Here is a 17057-nt window from a genome sequence, read left to right as displayed (position 1 = left end):
CCCCACTTTCTCTATAAAAGTTAAACAAATAATGTGCAAAATATAAATAAATGTATTTATGTATGACCGCTTTGAAAGTATGACAACCTTTTGTTCCAGCTGGAATCAGGATATTCCTGAATTTTTGGATCAAAGATACCCCAGTCCTTCCAAAATGTTTTGACCAACACAAACTGAAGGTTTGGTGTGGATCAAAACCAAGATCTGACAACATGATCTCATTTGATTTTAGAATCCTTTTTGTCTTCTGAACTATCTATTTTTAAGATCGGATCCAATTTCATATCTGAAACTGCTGAACAGCAGGGCCCAGGGTCACGAAATCCATCGTGCCTTTGTGTTGTGTTTTTTCAAAGCTACACTGTTTTGATCACCCTGATCCAGATACTAACTTTTCAAGATGACCAGATTTACATAATTTGGACTTCATATCACACTGTAAGCTAACAAAAAACAACATGTAGAATATTCAGCATGGGGTCACTTTGTAAAACAGCATGGGGCATGTGATGCACTGTGTCATTCACTGTATAGGCCTACTGAAAGGCACATTAGGCAGCCTAATTACTTTGCAAAACAGAAATAAATGTATCGATCAATTCTAAAGTTTTATTCCATCTTCTTCCTCAAATCCACCCTATGTCCAGCCTTCTGCTGGGATCAGGATCATCTTGATTTACTGCATCAAAAAAGGTATCCTAATCCTACGAAGAAGTTTTCAACAACACATACTGAAGGTTTGATCCAGATCAGAACCAAAAGTGGAGTTAAGTATTAGCATCAAATGTACTTAAAGTACCAAAAGTAAAAGTTCTTACTGTGCAGAATGGCCCATTTCAAAATAAAATATACTGTATCACTTAATTATAATAAGTGATGCATTATAGTGCACAAAAACTTAATGTCACTGGTGAAGGTGGGGCTTATTTTAACTAATGTATATATTACTGTGTTTATTAAGCCACAATAATACATCATAATTTGTTTGATGGTTTATATGTTGTATTAATAAAATTAATCTAAAATGTAGTGGATCAAAATGTACACTATTGGCCTGCAGTTGTGGTGGAAAAGTAGCATGAAATGGAAGTATTTAAGTACAAATATCTAAAAATGTTTCTTAAGTAAGCGACAGTAGGACTACTTCAGAAAATGTACTTAGTTGTATTCCAGTACTGCCTGTCAGTCAGTCAGTGTGGAAGTGAAATCCATCAAACTGCGTTACAATAACAAGTCTTTCATTCAAAACCGTATCTAATTAAACCAGTGTGTAGTGCAGGGTATACCCACCTCTTTTTCTGGCTGTCGACAGTATACCCACCTATCAGCCAAAAAGCCATCGGAGTATAAAGGACAGTATGCCCACTTCCTCCTCTATGGTGTTCTCATCTACCTAGTAGTGCACCCATCTCATCAATACACCACTGATAAAAATTAGCAGTAAAATTCACTTCAATATAAAAGATAACCAAGCATCACGTTGTATGTGTTTATTTCAGTCTACAAAGTAACCATCAGGTACATGCAGTAAAATAATCTCACTGTGAAACTTTACCACCAAGTATTGATTTTATTGATGTAGATTTAATTTTGTCTTTTTAAATGTTTATTATGATTATTCTTTCCTTTTTAAATGTTTTTTTGTAAGCCTCAAGATTTTTTTGATGATTTTTGGAGGATTTTGTGAGAATGTGCAAAATTACAACAGCAGGTCTCAGTGCTTTCAGATATCACCGCTCTAATTTTAACTAAGTCCATAGATTATGAGGCGTCAATGATTCAATAATACCAAAATATGTGTTTCAGAAATGAATTTTATTGCTATGAAATGGTCTAATACAGCACAAGAAGAAACAAAATTTCACAGGTTAAAATTGCAAATTGAAATGTATGCTATAATGCATTGCCACATGACAAATGAAAGGAAATGATTTATGAACTTTTTTACATTGCAAAATTAAAATTTTATTACATCAGTCCACTACAATGTACATATGAAGAGTATGAGTCATGTCGGGACTCAGTGATGGGACCTTTGTGTGAATCAGTGACACCTAATTACACTTACTATTAGATGTACTTCAAGTTGAGCTGCTACATCTTTCTGCTGCACAGTGTGACCTTTAGTTTGTCTACGTGTAAACTGAAATGTTCCTCAGCAGTTTCAGAGCAGGGTGTCTCAGCCTGTGGAGTCACATTTCAGATCATGCTCACTCTGAGGTGCATGTGAGTCTCACACACTCACATGCCAGCAACTTGTTTTTTAACAGACTCTTGGGACCACCCACACACTCTCCACATGCTTTGCATAGCACACACACACACACACGCACAGCGTAAACAGTACTTACTCTGAGTGTATTGTGTAATGTGACTTGCTTTGCTTGTTTATTGACTCAAACCTGCAGTAACTACGTTTGGCCACTTGGGGGCAGTGGAAACAACCTGTGAGCACAACACTGACAGCTAACATGATAAAGCTCACATGGTTATCTTACACATCCAGCAGGCACAGAGCAGCAGTGTCAGTGTCATTCATTTGGAGTCATGTTTCTGACAGCCTGATGAATGTAAGTACAATATTCACACTTCCAATTCACCAACCTCTGAAGATGATATCTGTCTCTTTAGCTGCCAAATGTTCAGCTGTGTCTCTAACTGTGTCTGTCTGGTTGGTGCTGAGCCTTTTGCCACAGTTATGGAAACAGTGTGTCATAGAGTATGTCATAGAGTCATAAGAGTTGCATGACTCATATATAAGTGATAGCCTTATCATTTCTCTGTATTTTTCTAAATCCATATCTTATTTTATCAATGACAGCTTTTCATGCACTGATCAGTTTTGAGATTTTGGGGTATTTGACCTCCATAACAAGTCTTTTTTTTAGACTAGTAGAGGGTGGAAGTTCAGATTTCTGTTTTTAAAAGGTATGCAAAAAGTGCATATTAAATTAGATAGTCTCATTTGCAAAAGTAATCAACTGGAGAAGTTTTATGGTGATATTTATTGATTTTTTTATCCCAGTGTCTTTTTTTGTCTGAAAATCTATGAATTTTTAAACAAATATTCATAACTTTAAAGGCCATTTTCTCAAAATGAGTTTTTTCTCATAGTCTGAGCCAGAAATTTCACCCTTGGTAGCACTTAAACCAAACACTTTAGTTGTAGGTGTTTTTTTTCTTTTTTAAATAATTATTATTATTATTATTATTATTATTATTATTATTATTATTATTATTATTATTATTATTATTATTATTATTATTATTATTATATTACTACTCATAGCCTGATTTATATAACATGTTATTCGTTAAAACATGTCAGTGATATCCAAAATAAAAGGTTTGGTTACTTTGATTAAAGCTGCAGTAAATAATTTACATAATTTTGGCACATTATTACCATATACAGTTAAGTGATTTATGTATGACTTACTGTAAGTTGCTTTGGATGAACGCATCAGCTAAATAACTGTAATATAATGTAATGTTCTGGCTAGTATGCTAGCAAACAATTGCCAATTTACACATCTGGCAGACACAGAGGAGCATTATTATTAAATTGGAGTCATGTTTGTGTTCATCTGATGCCAACATTCACATTCTTTCAGCTCTGATATGGTCTCCTTCAACTCCTGAGAACAACATGTCGCTATTTAGCTGCTAAGTCTCCACTGTGTTCACCAGCTAGTTGCTAACTTTGTCCCCCTGCTGTTGGTGCAGGTGAGCAGTGCAGAGTGAGGCTGAAAGCAGCTGTCTGCTTCACTGAAAACCATGCTGATTAGACTGGTGAGAGTGAAGCACAATAGTAAAGTTGTCAGCTGGAAAATGAGAGCAATACACTTAGAGTTATGTTATTATTCATGGCCGGGAAGTTGCTGCACCCAGGGTTACAGACAGGATTATAGAATTACTGGAAGAACTACTGGATTTTGCAATTTGCAAAACAAACCCCTGCCTGACAAGAGGGAGCTCGGAGTAGAGTCACTGCTTCTTCGCGTTGAAAGGGGTCAGTTGAGGTGGTTCGGGCTTCTGATCAGGATGCCTCCTGGGTGTGTCTTGTTAGAGGTGTTCTGGGTACGTCCCACTGGTAGGAGGCCCCGGGGCAGACCTGGAAACACCTTGGGGTCCCCCAGGAGGAGCTGGGGAGAGGGACGTCTGGGGTGCTTTGCTTGGCCTGCTGCCCCTGCGATCCGGCCCTGGATAAGCAGATGAAAATGGATGGATGGATGGAATAAATAATGACTCATCATTTGTGTCAAAGAAAAGACTTTAAGACACTAAATTTGTACACCATATTTTGAAATATTTGTTGCAGGGTGTAGGTACTGTAGAAGTGGCCAAGACGTTAAATCAGCCCGGTTTGATGGCGGTGTTTTGCTTCTATGAAAGACTTTGTATCAACAAATATAAAACAAACATAAAATTAGAATAAAAAAATAACTGTTTTCAATCAAGATACTGTGTTTCTGGCTACAAATGTAAAATGAGGATTCAATTTACTTGAATGCTGGTATAAATGCAACATTGGTATTACAAATGAAGATGTGGATGTTATTTCCATGTGCGTTTTGCATTCACAGAGCAGCTCAGACCAGTGCATACAAATTTGGGCCAGATGGGGATCTTTTCTGACCCTTGCCCAGGATAAACAACTGTTATGCAACTCGTCCTGTCACACTCCAATGAGGCGGTTTGTCAAAGAGATTTCATCACGCTGCTTCTTGTGCTGTTCAGCACTCAAAGCAAACAGGATGATCAAACTTTTTTTATTGTAAATAAACTCGCAGTGTCGTTGGAAACAATTGAGTGCACCTAAAAAGAGCAAAACGACTGGCCTTGGACTGGAAAAGAACACTTTGTCCGTGACTCATTGAGTGAACAGATTTGTTCAGGTTTGATAAATGAGAGTGTCCTCAGCATGGGAATTCCTGAACTGTTGAGTAATCTCCCTCCTGGTGATTATATGACCCGGTGTTACAGTGCAGGACCAGACCAGAGGGCTCAGCTCTGAGGAGCACATCATGAAGGTACTGTAAACCCCACAACACATTTATCATCCAGATATGGTGACACTACACTGTAAAATACTGTGAAAAAAAAAACTCAGGCAGCAAAGTTTTGGATCAGGTGATTTATCACTAAATTCAGGCTTTGAGTTGATCTAACGTACAACGTTTACTTTCATTTCAAGTTAGACTTATATAAGACTTATATATTATTTAACATCATCAGGACTCAGACTGGTTTCCTCTGTTACTGACTCTTTGTTAAAGTAATTCCAATCTGTATGCTGCACTGTCTGGAAACTCTAAGTCTGCAAATGAGTTTTTAAAATGTGACTTATTGGGTCAGATTTTCTTGCTTTGCTGTTTTGCAATAACTGACCTGGCAACAATTTCTGTCAGTATGACCCATGTGACAGCAGTGCTATAAACTGAAAATGGCTATGCTCTCGGTTGTCAGAACACATTTTTATTGTCTGTATCGAGGGTACGTTCAGAGTTTGGCAAGCCAGCATTTATGTATACAGCACTCTTTGGTTCCTCCTGGCCATTTAAAAGCAACGTTACAGGATTTCTGAACACCATCTTCGACATGCCAATGTCACGGTGTGTCTTAGCTGGTCTTTGTAATCTTGTAGCTGTGTTTTTTAGCATTTTTGTGGCTCACTTCTAGTATATATCAACACATTTTTGGGCTTTTCTTTGTAGTAATCTTACTGTGCGTTTTAAATTGTTTTATTTTTAGAGCTGTGTATTTTTTAATTCTGTATTTTTGGTCTGTGTTGTCTGTCTGTAACTTGTGTTGCTGTCTGTCTTGGCCAGGACACTCTTGACATTCGGTTCATCATCCCCCTCTGAAATTAGGAGGACAGTTACCATGATAACACCACAGACGTGGGCTTTGCATAAACATTTAGTCTAGCCCTTTTTCTCCCATATAGACTCATAACTGTTATGTATTTGTATTCTGTCAGAGTGAGAGAGTCAAGTCTTGTAACACATACAATACTGTACACGGTTTTCTCATTTGTTTAGTAAAAGTCAGACTTGCCTGTCACACCTTTAACACTGTTGGTAGACTCAGTGAGAAGACACAATCTTCAGCGGTGTTTTAATTTTGGTCTGAGAGAGGAAGAGAACTTTTTCATATTAATACGGATTCCTGAAGACTGTAAGCCTTAATGCAATGCATTCTGGGAAGTATTTTCAAATAACCTAACAATGTTTCTAGGTAGGTAACTTTAGTTAGGTAAAGGTATGTCCCTTGGACATTAAGTCAAACTACAGGTTCTGGGGTTTCTAATTAAACAAATGAAATCTGAAATTGATGCACTTCAGAGTGAGTTAATAATAAAACAAAATGTTTGTTTACTTAACTGAGATCGTACAGTGCGAGGGACAAAGTAAACAGAGTAAAAATGGGTTTTCCTGTATTCCACAACTAAAGAGCACAAGTCAGCAGAACTTCCCTGTTGTGCAATGAATCATAGATTATGATTCAAAGTCATCAGGACTCACTCACTGATGTTAAAACAGTGGACTATCTTGATTTGTTGGCACTTTTAAATGTTAAGTTTAAATGCTGCAAATGTAGGTTTATTATAGCAGAACAACTTTAAATGTTTTTTATGCCAAAGAATATACCTTAGCATTATTTACAGTGTCCAGTCTGTCAATGAATGGAAAACTAGGACTTTTATTCATGTCAGCGTGAGTGTCTAAAAGTACTTCATTTAATGTCATGAGAACTGCTGCCAGCAAGAGAGAGATCGACTAACAGCTTCCTTTCTTTTTGTACAGTTGATTTTGGCTTCATCTTTGTCTTTGGTATTATTGGTCATCTTCCTGTCTCCAGTTAGGTAGGTGCACACACATGAACCACACAAGCTGTCTTTACATCTTCTTGTAACATGGAGAATAGTGTATCGATGGTGTGGAAAATGTTGTTTCAGTTCATCCTCAGGAAATGTATAGAACATAAATGTTTATTAATGATGTCGATGTCCATTGCTCTCAGCTGTCAGCAGCATGTGAACTGTAGATGGGGAGCTTACGGAGCATGGTCTGAGTGTGACGGCTGCTCCAGGACAAAGGTACTTCAGAGGACACATACTCATACTGTACTTGTGAGGACATTGTATACAATTTAATTTATTGGAGGTGTGATCAAAATATCTAAACCCAACTCTGCAGTAAATGGGTTAACTTGTGGAGACCAACGTTTTGTCCCCAGATGAGAAGCGACATCCCACAAGAAGGTTGTGTGATCATTGTTTTGCTCACATAATGTACTGACAACCAATCATACACAAATTAGTCAAACATATTCCCAGTGGTGTGCGATGGCCTCAACATTGACCCTGTGACATCCATTATGCAGACTGTGACAGTGAAATTTATCTACATGTTCTTAGAAAGTAGGTTGTGCTAGAAGCATTGTGACATACTTGCATATTAACTAGCTGGTCAGCTGTTGTAGGTGGCAAGCTAGCTGCTGACCTGTTATAGCTACTTGGGAACTTGTTAAAACTAGCCAGTCGCAATAGTGTACCGCAAACTAGTGGAAGCAAGCTGGTTCGGGATGTGTTTATCCTTGACTCTTGTCTAGAGACTGTATAAACATTATGGATGTAGCCACCATAATTACCATGTGTACTTTTAAGCCTTGATAAATTGGCTACAGAGACCAAAATTTTTTTTGTACCAGGCTGTAAACATGTTTCTTTCCGCTGTGAAGTTGGGCACATTAACATAAATGTCTATGGGGATCAACTCACTTTTGGAGCCGGCCTCAAGTGGCCATTTGAGGAACTGCAGTTTTGGCACATGGCTTCATTTTTCAGGCCTGGAAGTTGCTACTTCCTCCTGTCTCACTTTGTGTGAACCATGTCTTTTTTGTGGAGCAATTTATACCCTGGTAGAACGGGGTTAAAGTGTAAAAACAAATGGAGCAACACAACTAACGTGCCTATACACAGAGTTTCTCAGCTTGGGGGTCAGGACGTCATGTGGGGTTGCATGATATGCAGACAGGGTCACTAGAAGTTTAAGACTGACAGTGATAATTGTTTGCTAGGCTTACATTTTAATACAAATCAAATCTGATGTTAATAAATAAATACAAAATTACTACCATGACTCAGAATGTCGTAGCAGCTTCACAGCAGCAAATTCCAAAAGTATGGGGCCTAAAATTAAGTCACAAAAGGCCAGAAAAAGTAAAGAAATCTCTATCTGAAATCTTGTGCACAATGTGCACAAACAAACCGAGTAAATAAAACAACAAAAATCAGGCCGTGATTATCATTTAATTCATTTCATGCTTATGGTCACTTCGTTTTTCAGGTGCGGACTCGCCATGTGGAGGTGTTCGCCCAGTTTGGGGGTGTGCCATGTCCAGGAAAAGCCATGGAAACACAAGCATGTGTCCCACAGAAAGCATGCCCCCTGGCAACAGGCTGTGGAGACAGGTTCCGCTGCACCTCTGGTATGTTGCAACATATATTTAACAAAACGTGCCTATTTTTCTTTTAATGTCATTATAAATTTCTATCAAATTTAGTTTATGTTTACAGTTTGGTTTTATGTCTCTTGAAATGTGGAATGAAAAGTCTGTATTGAAATCCCGATGCAGGTCAGTGTATCAGCCGGTCTCTAGTGTGTAATGGAGACCAGGACTGCAATGATGGCCTGGATGAGAGAGGCTGTGAACAAGACAGCAGCCAGTACTCATGTGACCTTGACAAAACCCCTCCTAACTCAGAGTTAACAGGCAGAGGGTGAGTAGCTACAACTCTTGCACCAAACTGGGTCTTTACTGTATGTTGCATGTCATGTTTGGGGTAATAAAATATGTCACCTATTAGATAAGTCCTTCAAATGGATTTGTTGTGTCGTGCTTTACAGGTACGATGTGTTGTCCGGCAAACTGAGAGCAGGTGTGATCAACACTCTGAGTTTTGGAGGGCAGTGCAGGAAGGTGTTCAGTGGTGACCATAAAGTCTATTACAGACTGCCACAGAACATCCTCAGATATAACTTTGAGGTGAGCTGAACAAGAAATGTATGTGCACAGATAAGGAGCAAAGGCCTCAGACAGTAGATACATTAATATGCTTTATTTTCTTCCTGACATTGGAACCATATTTTTACAATCGAACTTATAGTACCCTCAGTAACTGCAGCTAGCATGGAAAAAAATAAAGTCCATAACAGAAGATGATGAGCCCTTCTCACAGCAGCTGCTCTAATCAAACCATATGTTGCTCGCAGGTGTCAGTAGATAATGAAAACATCGATGAATCCTACGAGAGCTCCTGGTCCTACATGCAGCACATCCAGTCTAACTCCTTGGTGGGACACGACCGTCGCACTTTCCACAATGAGCTTACTGAAAATAAGGTAATATTATGACCTCATCTGCCTTATGAATCACTTATTTCAGATGTCTTACTGTAGGTGTTGGACAAATTGACTTTGGCCTTGTCACTAGTTGGATTAAAGGAATACTTCACGCCAAATGACCATTTGTATATCAATTAGTCACCCTGCGTTTTGCGAGGCCGGTCTCACTCAAAAGTCGCTGAAATCCGGCACTTGGGCAGTGACTTGCGGCATCAGAAACCATTGAAAAAGGTGTCCTTTAACACTAGCATGATACGCGGCTAACTGCTGTTATAGTTTAATGGCATCCAGTGGCGTCAGGGGAAAACGTGGCGGGTCAAGGACGAGAGTTAAGGTGGCAGTGTGGTGGATTGGTCCAACAAACCCAGACTTTCACCCGCGAGAGGTGTTTGTGTCCCGTAAGATTCTAAAGCCAAACCCTGTCCTTTTTTTTGCTAAACCTAACCACACATTTTTGTTGCCTAAACCGAACCACGTGTGTCAGTTTGGTCAGTTCGCTGTGTTTTACCGACATTTATTTTGAAAGAGACTGTATGTAAACGATAAATTTCCTGTGAAAACGGAAGTGTATTTTGAAATAAGCCAATGCTTGACTTGACACAGTGTTCCAGAACGTCAACAACCAACACACCCAGGGTACCTTGCACGTTGTATGTAGACGTGGAAAGTCCATGACCAAACACGTTAATATGTGACGAGGTTGCAGTGAGAATGTGCAATAAGAGGTTTCTCCATTTTCAGATTCTTCGTTCAGAGTCAAACAAAAGAGATAAACAAATGGTCCTTTGAAAGGTTGCTATTCAGCAGTTTACAGGGAATGACACCCTAGTCTTCATATCTGTCTTCCAGAACTCCAAACTTATAATCCTGAAGAATAAAGTGGAGCTGGCCCAGTTCCAAAACTCTGCCCCTCAGTATCTGACTCTGGCTGAAGGTTTCTGGAAGGCTTTGTCCTTGTTGCCGTACACGTACGACTACTCTGCCTACCGCCACCTGTTTGCCACGTATGGCACACACTATCTCTCTGAGGGCGCACTCGGAGGCGAATACCAGGCCTTTTTGGAGTTAGATCACCAGGTGCTCGAAAAAAGCGGTAAGAGCTTTGATAATCGGAATTATGTTTCTAATGATATTCATCTTCATTCAGCGCATATAATCTGAAGTTGAGGAAATGTGATGTTTTATTTTTAGGGAATATTGTGAATTTGTTTCTTACATTGGATATTAGTCAGTACCACATATGAACCTCTCATTTTAGCTGAGTTTATTAGCAATAACAGCTTTTAAACATCAACTTCTGTATCTAATGCCAGCACCGTCTCCTACAAAATGTATTTGCTCCTCCTGAAATTTGGTGCTTGTAAGCTGAAAGAGAATTTTTATGTTTCTCTTGCATCTGCCTTATTTCGCTAAAGGTACAACAGACACAGAGTACCAGAGGTGCTGGAGAAAGGTGAAACGCCGTTTCTTCAGGAGGAAAGTCAAGACTGTCTGTGAAAAAATAACAAATTCTTTTGCCTCGAGTGGCGGTGAGTAAGAGCTTCCTGATTTAGAGTGTCAAACTGCACAGTGTGCCCTGGACGGACAAAGAACTTGACTGTCACACAGTCTACCTTGAGCTCTGCTGTATCTTCCCTGCAGGACACAGTATTCACAACAAGCCTGTTAAGGTCAACGTGTACGGAGGAAATCCAGCCTTGACAGCCGCTTTGCTTCACCTGGATCTGGAAAACCCAGAAGCTAACGGAGAGAAATACGACAACTGGGCCTCGTCTGTCAAAGACTTCCCTGACGTCACAGACCAGAAGGTTGGAAGATGCTCCAAGTGTCTGGTATTCCGTGCACTTCTGTCTATACATGCACATTAATAAAGTGAAATTTGTTTTCCAGCTGCGTCCTCTGTATGAGCTGGTGAAGGAGGTGCAGTGTGCAGGTCTGAAGAAGCTCCACATGAAAAGAGCCACAGAGGAGTACCTGGCGGAGGAGCATCCCTGTCACTGTCAGCCCTGCCAGAACAACGGCCAGCCACTGCTGATGGGCACACAGTGTCGCTGTGTCTGTCGACCAGGAACGTCAGGACGAGCTTGTGAGGTTGGAGCTGTGATCGGAGAGCAACCAGGTACGTGACAAAGGACTTTTTAATTTTTCATACTTGTGTTAGAAAAAAATTCAAACATTTGAGGCTCAAAATTTCAAAAAACACACTTTATTTTGAAGTACAGTGAATTTCTGGCACACTACTTTTATTTTGAAGTGCTGTTTCCTGCTGTACAGTGAGTGAATAACAGACAGCTACTTCAGAGACAGCAAACTAGCTCAACTACATAGCCAACTGCATTGAATTCATTCAGTTCTGTGGACCGTGAAGTAATGACTCCAAAAATCCAGACCCTGTGGCTGAACCAGTTGGGAACCACTGGTCTAATCCGTCTTCATTAATGTTATCTGTTTTGCATCTCTTATTATCTCTCAGGAGTGATCCATGGCAGCTGGAGCTGCTGGTCCTCCTGGGGTTCCTGCTCTGGAGGTCAAAGATCAAGGACCCGAAGCTGCAACAACCCCGCCCCCAGCAGAGGTGGCCAGCACTGCATCGGAGAGGGGGTGGAGCGGAAGCCTTGTGAGGACGCAGACATCCAGTACTTACAGTAAGGACACATGCACACACACACACATACTTGTTACATACTATGTGGTAATGGGACAGAGCTTTACACTTAGCCCAACCTCAGCCAAAAACATGTCTTAACTTTGAAATGTAATGGGAACTCTTGTGGGAAGATAAAATACTTTTGCCCCAAAAGCATCATTAAAACCAGCACACATAATTGGATTAAGATTTTTGTGTGATAACTTTAAGGGTTGGATTCTTGATTTGGAAGTAACCAGTCAATAATCAGGTCCTTATAAGACAATACAATCTAATCCACACACGTTTGAAATATCAGAGATGCTCAATAAGCAGCAGGTGTCTGCAGCATTTTAGTTTTCCTCACAGTAAACTGTTTGTGTGCAGGACGATGGAGCCTCAGTGCTTCAGTCTCACTGTAACGCCACCAAAGACATGCGGAGCGCCTCCAAACCTCAGGAACGGATTTGTTCAGGTGAGCATACTTCACTGATGCTGTTTTTTCTTTATGTTACTTTGGAGACGGCGGTGTAAACTGTTGTATTTTTTTTCCTCAGAATCCCAGAGACATTTACCTGGCTGGGAACACAGTGCAGTACTCCTGCATAGACGGATATTACCTCAGTGGAAACGCTGTGGCTGAGTGCACTGAGAGCCAGACGTGGCGGACAGGAACGATGGTTTGTATAAGTAAGTCTTTTCTCTATTAACTCTGCCAGGGAGATTATGGATTTGGCTCTGCTGTTTGTTCATCAGCAGGATATCACAGTCCAACTTATTGTTACAGATTTATACAGAGTTTACTGGAAGGTTGGGCCAGTAGCCAAGAAGCAAGTGATTTGTTTTTGTTGCCGATCACACCACCCTGTGGCCATTTGTAAAGCATGCTGTGTTTTGGCTCATATTATTTTTGTTCACTTCCCAAACAGATTTTTGATTTTTTTTTCACCAGTCCTCCTGGAAATTCAATCCAGTTTTGACCAAACCTGATGTAGATGCAAGTCAAACATTTGCGATTTTCTACTCTCACACCCTCAAGTTATCTTTGTCTAGTCATCATATAGTTAATGTTTCCCTGACCTTCTCAAATCCACCCTTTTTCCCATCCCAGGTTCCACGTGTGGGATTCCTCCACTCAACAGTGACGTGATAGCCACACCCACCAAAACAACCCATCAGATTGGAGACAAAGTGTCCCTGTCCTGTCCTGCGGGGTCAGTGCTGGATGCTGAGGTGACAGAGATCATATGCAGCCCCAGCCTGCAGTGGTCTCCATCACCAGCCAGCACTCACTGTAAAGCAGGTACAGTACATTTATTCTTTGTGTCAAATGTTGTAAAGCTTTGTATGTTCAACAGGTTAACTCAGAAATGTAGTTAGGGTTTTTAATATTTTAATAGAGAATTCTCTAGCAGCTCTACTGAGGTCTTTTAAGCCTCTTTCAGCTCGTTGTTTTGGTGTCGAGGCACATTTACTGATTGGTTGGGTCTTAGTGCTCTCAACCCCATTTCCAGCAGCAGCAGCAGCAGCAGCAGCAGCAGGTGCGTTGTTTTTTTTTCAGTAAACACGCTCTGATAAACCCACTGTGCACTACTAGCCCACCACCAAACAACAGACAAAGTTGCTCAGTAGTTCCTTGAGACCAAACCAGAGCTAAATGTAGCGAAATGTTGCACTTACATTCAGCAGGAGTACACAAACACAACTTAAATGAGATGCCATAATAAAAACAACAATAGCCATCTGTTTGGTAAGAGCGTATTTTGCCGTTTTCTGACCCCTAGTGGCTAAAAAGTCAATTACTGCAGCTTTAATAAAAAAAAACTTATGCATAATCTGTTTTTTCTGCAACCCCAGCTGTAACGAAACAACATTGTAATTCATTTGGAGTTGCAGCCTCCGTCCAAAATCGCCCCTTGGGCAGTGGCATCAGATACAGACACTGAATACACACTTAAAAATCAGTATAAAATGCACCAGGCTTTCAACTAACTCCAATGAAAACCTATCCGTGTCATTCTTAGACACTGGGAGCAATGGACGTAGTATAAAGAGTGCAAACATTTGCTCAGGGTGGGTGGGAGTGGAGGTGGATCAAACAAGCACAGGAGTTTGACCCTGGAGACCTGTGTTTGTGTCCTGTGTAAAACTGAAAGTCAACACTGAGTTATTTTGTCACCCGTCGACAGGTGTTACTGAGGTCAACCTCGATCTTTTCCTAACCCTACCATTGTTAGCTAAACCTAACCATCGTCCCCCAGCGTTGAGATACAATGCATAGAGCTTGGGTTTCTGCCCAAGAGTCAAAACCTGACAAGTAGGGATGAGATCATGTTGGGTGTCGAGTGGTGAATGCAAGTCCAATATTCATTCTCTTTGAGCTCAGTTTTCTGCCTCCATCATTTCCTGAGGTAAATATATGTCTCCTCAACTCCTAAATGACCCACTATGTTCATAAGCTGGTTACTGACTTTGTATTTGGCAGGTGGCAGCGCCAAGAGAGAACAAATATACTAAAGTTGCAGTTGGAGAACCAAAACAATGAGCTGAAAGTTGCTATAAAGCTCCAAAGAGCTGGGGGGAGCTGCAGGGTCGAGTTTTAATTCTTCGTGGGTTCATCATTATGGGTGACCACTTTCACATAGAGTACATGTAGTCATATGATCTGTTTTTGTCTAGTGTAAAATGTACACACACCAATCCTACTTTCTATATTTTCTCCTCAGCACCTTCAGTTCCGTCTCCTCCATCTGGCCTGACGTGTAAGCTGTGGGAGAACGTAGGAACAACCGAGTGTGTGTGTAAAAAGCCATTCGAGTGCTCGTGAGTGTGATTTTTGATCATTATTTTTGCATCAAACAAAGAAATGCCCGATCAAAGGTGTAAAAGTACATCACGAAAACAGTTAACACTGCATTTTTCTGTGTATGGTCTTCATTTAGGACTTCTCTGGAGTTGTGTGCTCGAGTCAGCTCAAGCCAAAGTCGTTTACTTAGTGTTTGTCAGCTTGGAGCTCTGCGCTGTATGGGGCGGAGCTTCGAGCTGGCCAATGACAGCGACTGTGACTGGCCAGAGAAGACGTCCACATCATGCAAGGACTGTACACCAGGGACTGTCTGTCAGGGTGAGTCTGCGGAACCGTATTTAATTATCCAACACTTGTTTCAACCTTTTTCCAATAGAAGTGCATCTCAGTTTTCAATAGCATTTTATATTTGATGCCAAATTTTAAAGTCACTGTCCTGACTCCATAGATTATCCATTACCTGACCTGATCGTCTGACTGCAGTTGTTTCTAGCTCAGTTTTTAGTGATGTCATTCCCTGATCTCACGAAGCGCCAGGAATGATGGCCAGAGTCCTTTAATTCTTTAATACATGTGTGGTGTGAATATATTTGATGTGTGTGTGACTGCATCAGTACATATAATCATTGTTTTATCACTCCAGAATCAAAATGCGTCTGTCAGAACGCATCAGAGTGCCCTAAAGACTCCACCCCCTTGTGCGTCAACTCTGGTGCTGGCAGCGTTTCCACAACGATGACCGAATGTGAGGTGGGGTCCAAGCGGTGTGCAGGGGAGCAGGTTAATGTTGTCGGTATTGAGCCTTGTCCAGAATAAAGATGGCTGCTGTTTTATTTTACGGTCTCACACTGTACATAAGAGGGACACCTTGGTTTTTATCCTCTCAATGACTGAATTGTAAATAGAATAAAAAATTGTGAATGATGTAAATAAGTCCCTCTGTCATCATGTGGTGTCTTTTTGTATGTCATGGAGGACTGATGTCAGACAACAAGTTAACACAAAGTTATAAAGGTCTGAGAAAAAACTTAAATGTCTTGAAATGTTATTGTTTTTTGAAAGTTAATAAAACACTTTTTGGAATAAATTTTTGTTCTCTTGATTTTGTTTAACTATCAAACACACTGGAAATGGCTGTAATGGCATTAGGCTCGATAAGTGTCCCATTTACCTCAGTCCAGTAGTCATACATGACCAAAACATGTGCATGCGTTGCAGGTGTGTGATGACTTTTCACATGAAGGGTCAATACGTTCATAGATTTAAATAGTCTAAACTTTAGTACAATGAGTGTGATGAACAATTTTGAATGTTATTGTAAATATGTGGAATCTTGTATGTTGTCACAGGGACCTGATCAAGAAAAGCATCTAGAGGCGTGTCATACGTCAACTTAGGGGAACTGGGCAAATTTATTGTGAACAAAACTGCCAATTTGGAGACTGGTCCAGAGGGGAGTTCCACCAAGCTGCTCTCCATTCTTAATCAGGAGTCAGTGCCCACACCCTGCACAACAGGTGATCTGAGTTACCCTCCAATCAACTCAGGGGAACTGTGACATCCAGCAAAATGAACTGAGTGAGAACAATAAAATCTAAAGGACTCAATAACAGACATAAATGACTTGATATGAAGTATATTTTTGCAAAGATTATTTAGTGTTTCCTGCATCCTCTTTGGTCCAGTCTGGGTCTTGAATATCTCGATAAATCTTTTAATGTAGTGGAATTTAATTTAGTCTTATTCAAAGAGGCTTTATTGGTGTGGAAAACATGTTTACATAGCCAAAGCAAGTATGGAATATAAAACAAAAAGCATGTATACAGTAAGTAAAGCTCTATATACTGACTGCTGCTGACTGGGTACACCTAACATGCCTGTGGCACAGCATTTAAAAGGAAACATGTTGTTCAAACTGGAAACTGGAGCAAAATGGTGCACGCCATTTTGAGATTAGACATGCCCTTAATCAACTCTTTGGAGTTTCTGTGACCAAAAACTGCATTTCTATAGTGCTAGAAATGTGAAATCAGATTAATGCCTTTTTTCAAGATAACACTACAGAGGCCTGTAACTGTGGCAATCCCAAAGCACACCTGCGTAGTGATGATGCTGTTTAATCAGCACCTTGATATGCCACACCTGTCAGTTGGATGGATTATCTTGGAAAAAGGAGAAGTGCTAACTTGGATTTTATCAAATGTGTGACCAA

General features: G+C 40.3%; 1 protein-coding gene across 1 annotated transcript; it reads left to right on the top strand.

Annotated features, from left to right (window-relative positions):
* Positions 1 to 4968: 4968 nt before the first annotated feature.
* LOC117269594 (complement component C7) lies at positions 4969 to 15932 on the top strand. The gene is made up of 18 exons (XM_033646734.2): positions 4969 to 5033; positions 6810 to 6868; positions 7027 to 7102; positions 8355 to 8496; positions 8644 to 8788; positions 8916 to 9054; positions 9282 to 9410; positions 10263 to 10506; positions 10829 to 10942; positions 11055 to 11221; positions 11304 to 11532; positions 11887 to 12058; positions 12427 to 12514; positions 12597 to 12729; positions 13151 to 13342; positions 14766 to 14862; positions 14982 to 15163; positions 15489 to 15932. Exons 1-18 carry the CDS (start codon positions 5028 to 5030, stop codon positions 15659 to 15661), a joined length of 2487 nt encoding a protein of 828 aa, XP_033502625.1. The 5' UTR covers positions 4969 to 5027; the 3' UTR covers positions 15662 to 15932.
* Positions 15933 to 17057: the final 1125 nt, after the last annotated feature.

The sequence above is a fragment of the Epinephelus lanceolatus genome, chromosome 19 (assembly GCF_041903045.1).
Source record: "Epinephelus lanceolatus isolate andai-2023 chromosome 19, ASM4190304v1, whole genome shotgun sequence".
In the NCBI taxonomy this organism is placed as follows: Eukaryota; Metazoa; Chordata; class Actinopteri; order Perciformes; family Serranidae; genus Epinephelus; species Epinephelus lanceolatus.
The sequence above is the reverse complement of the archived record's forward strand: the minus strand, read 5'-3'. Positions and strand labels throughout refer to the sequence as shown.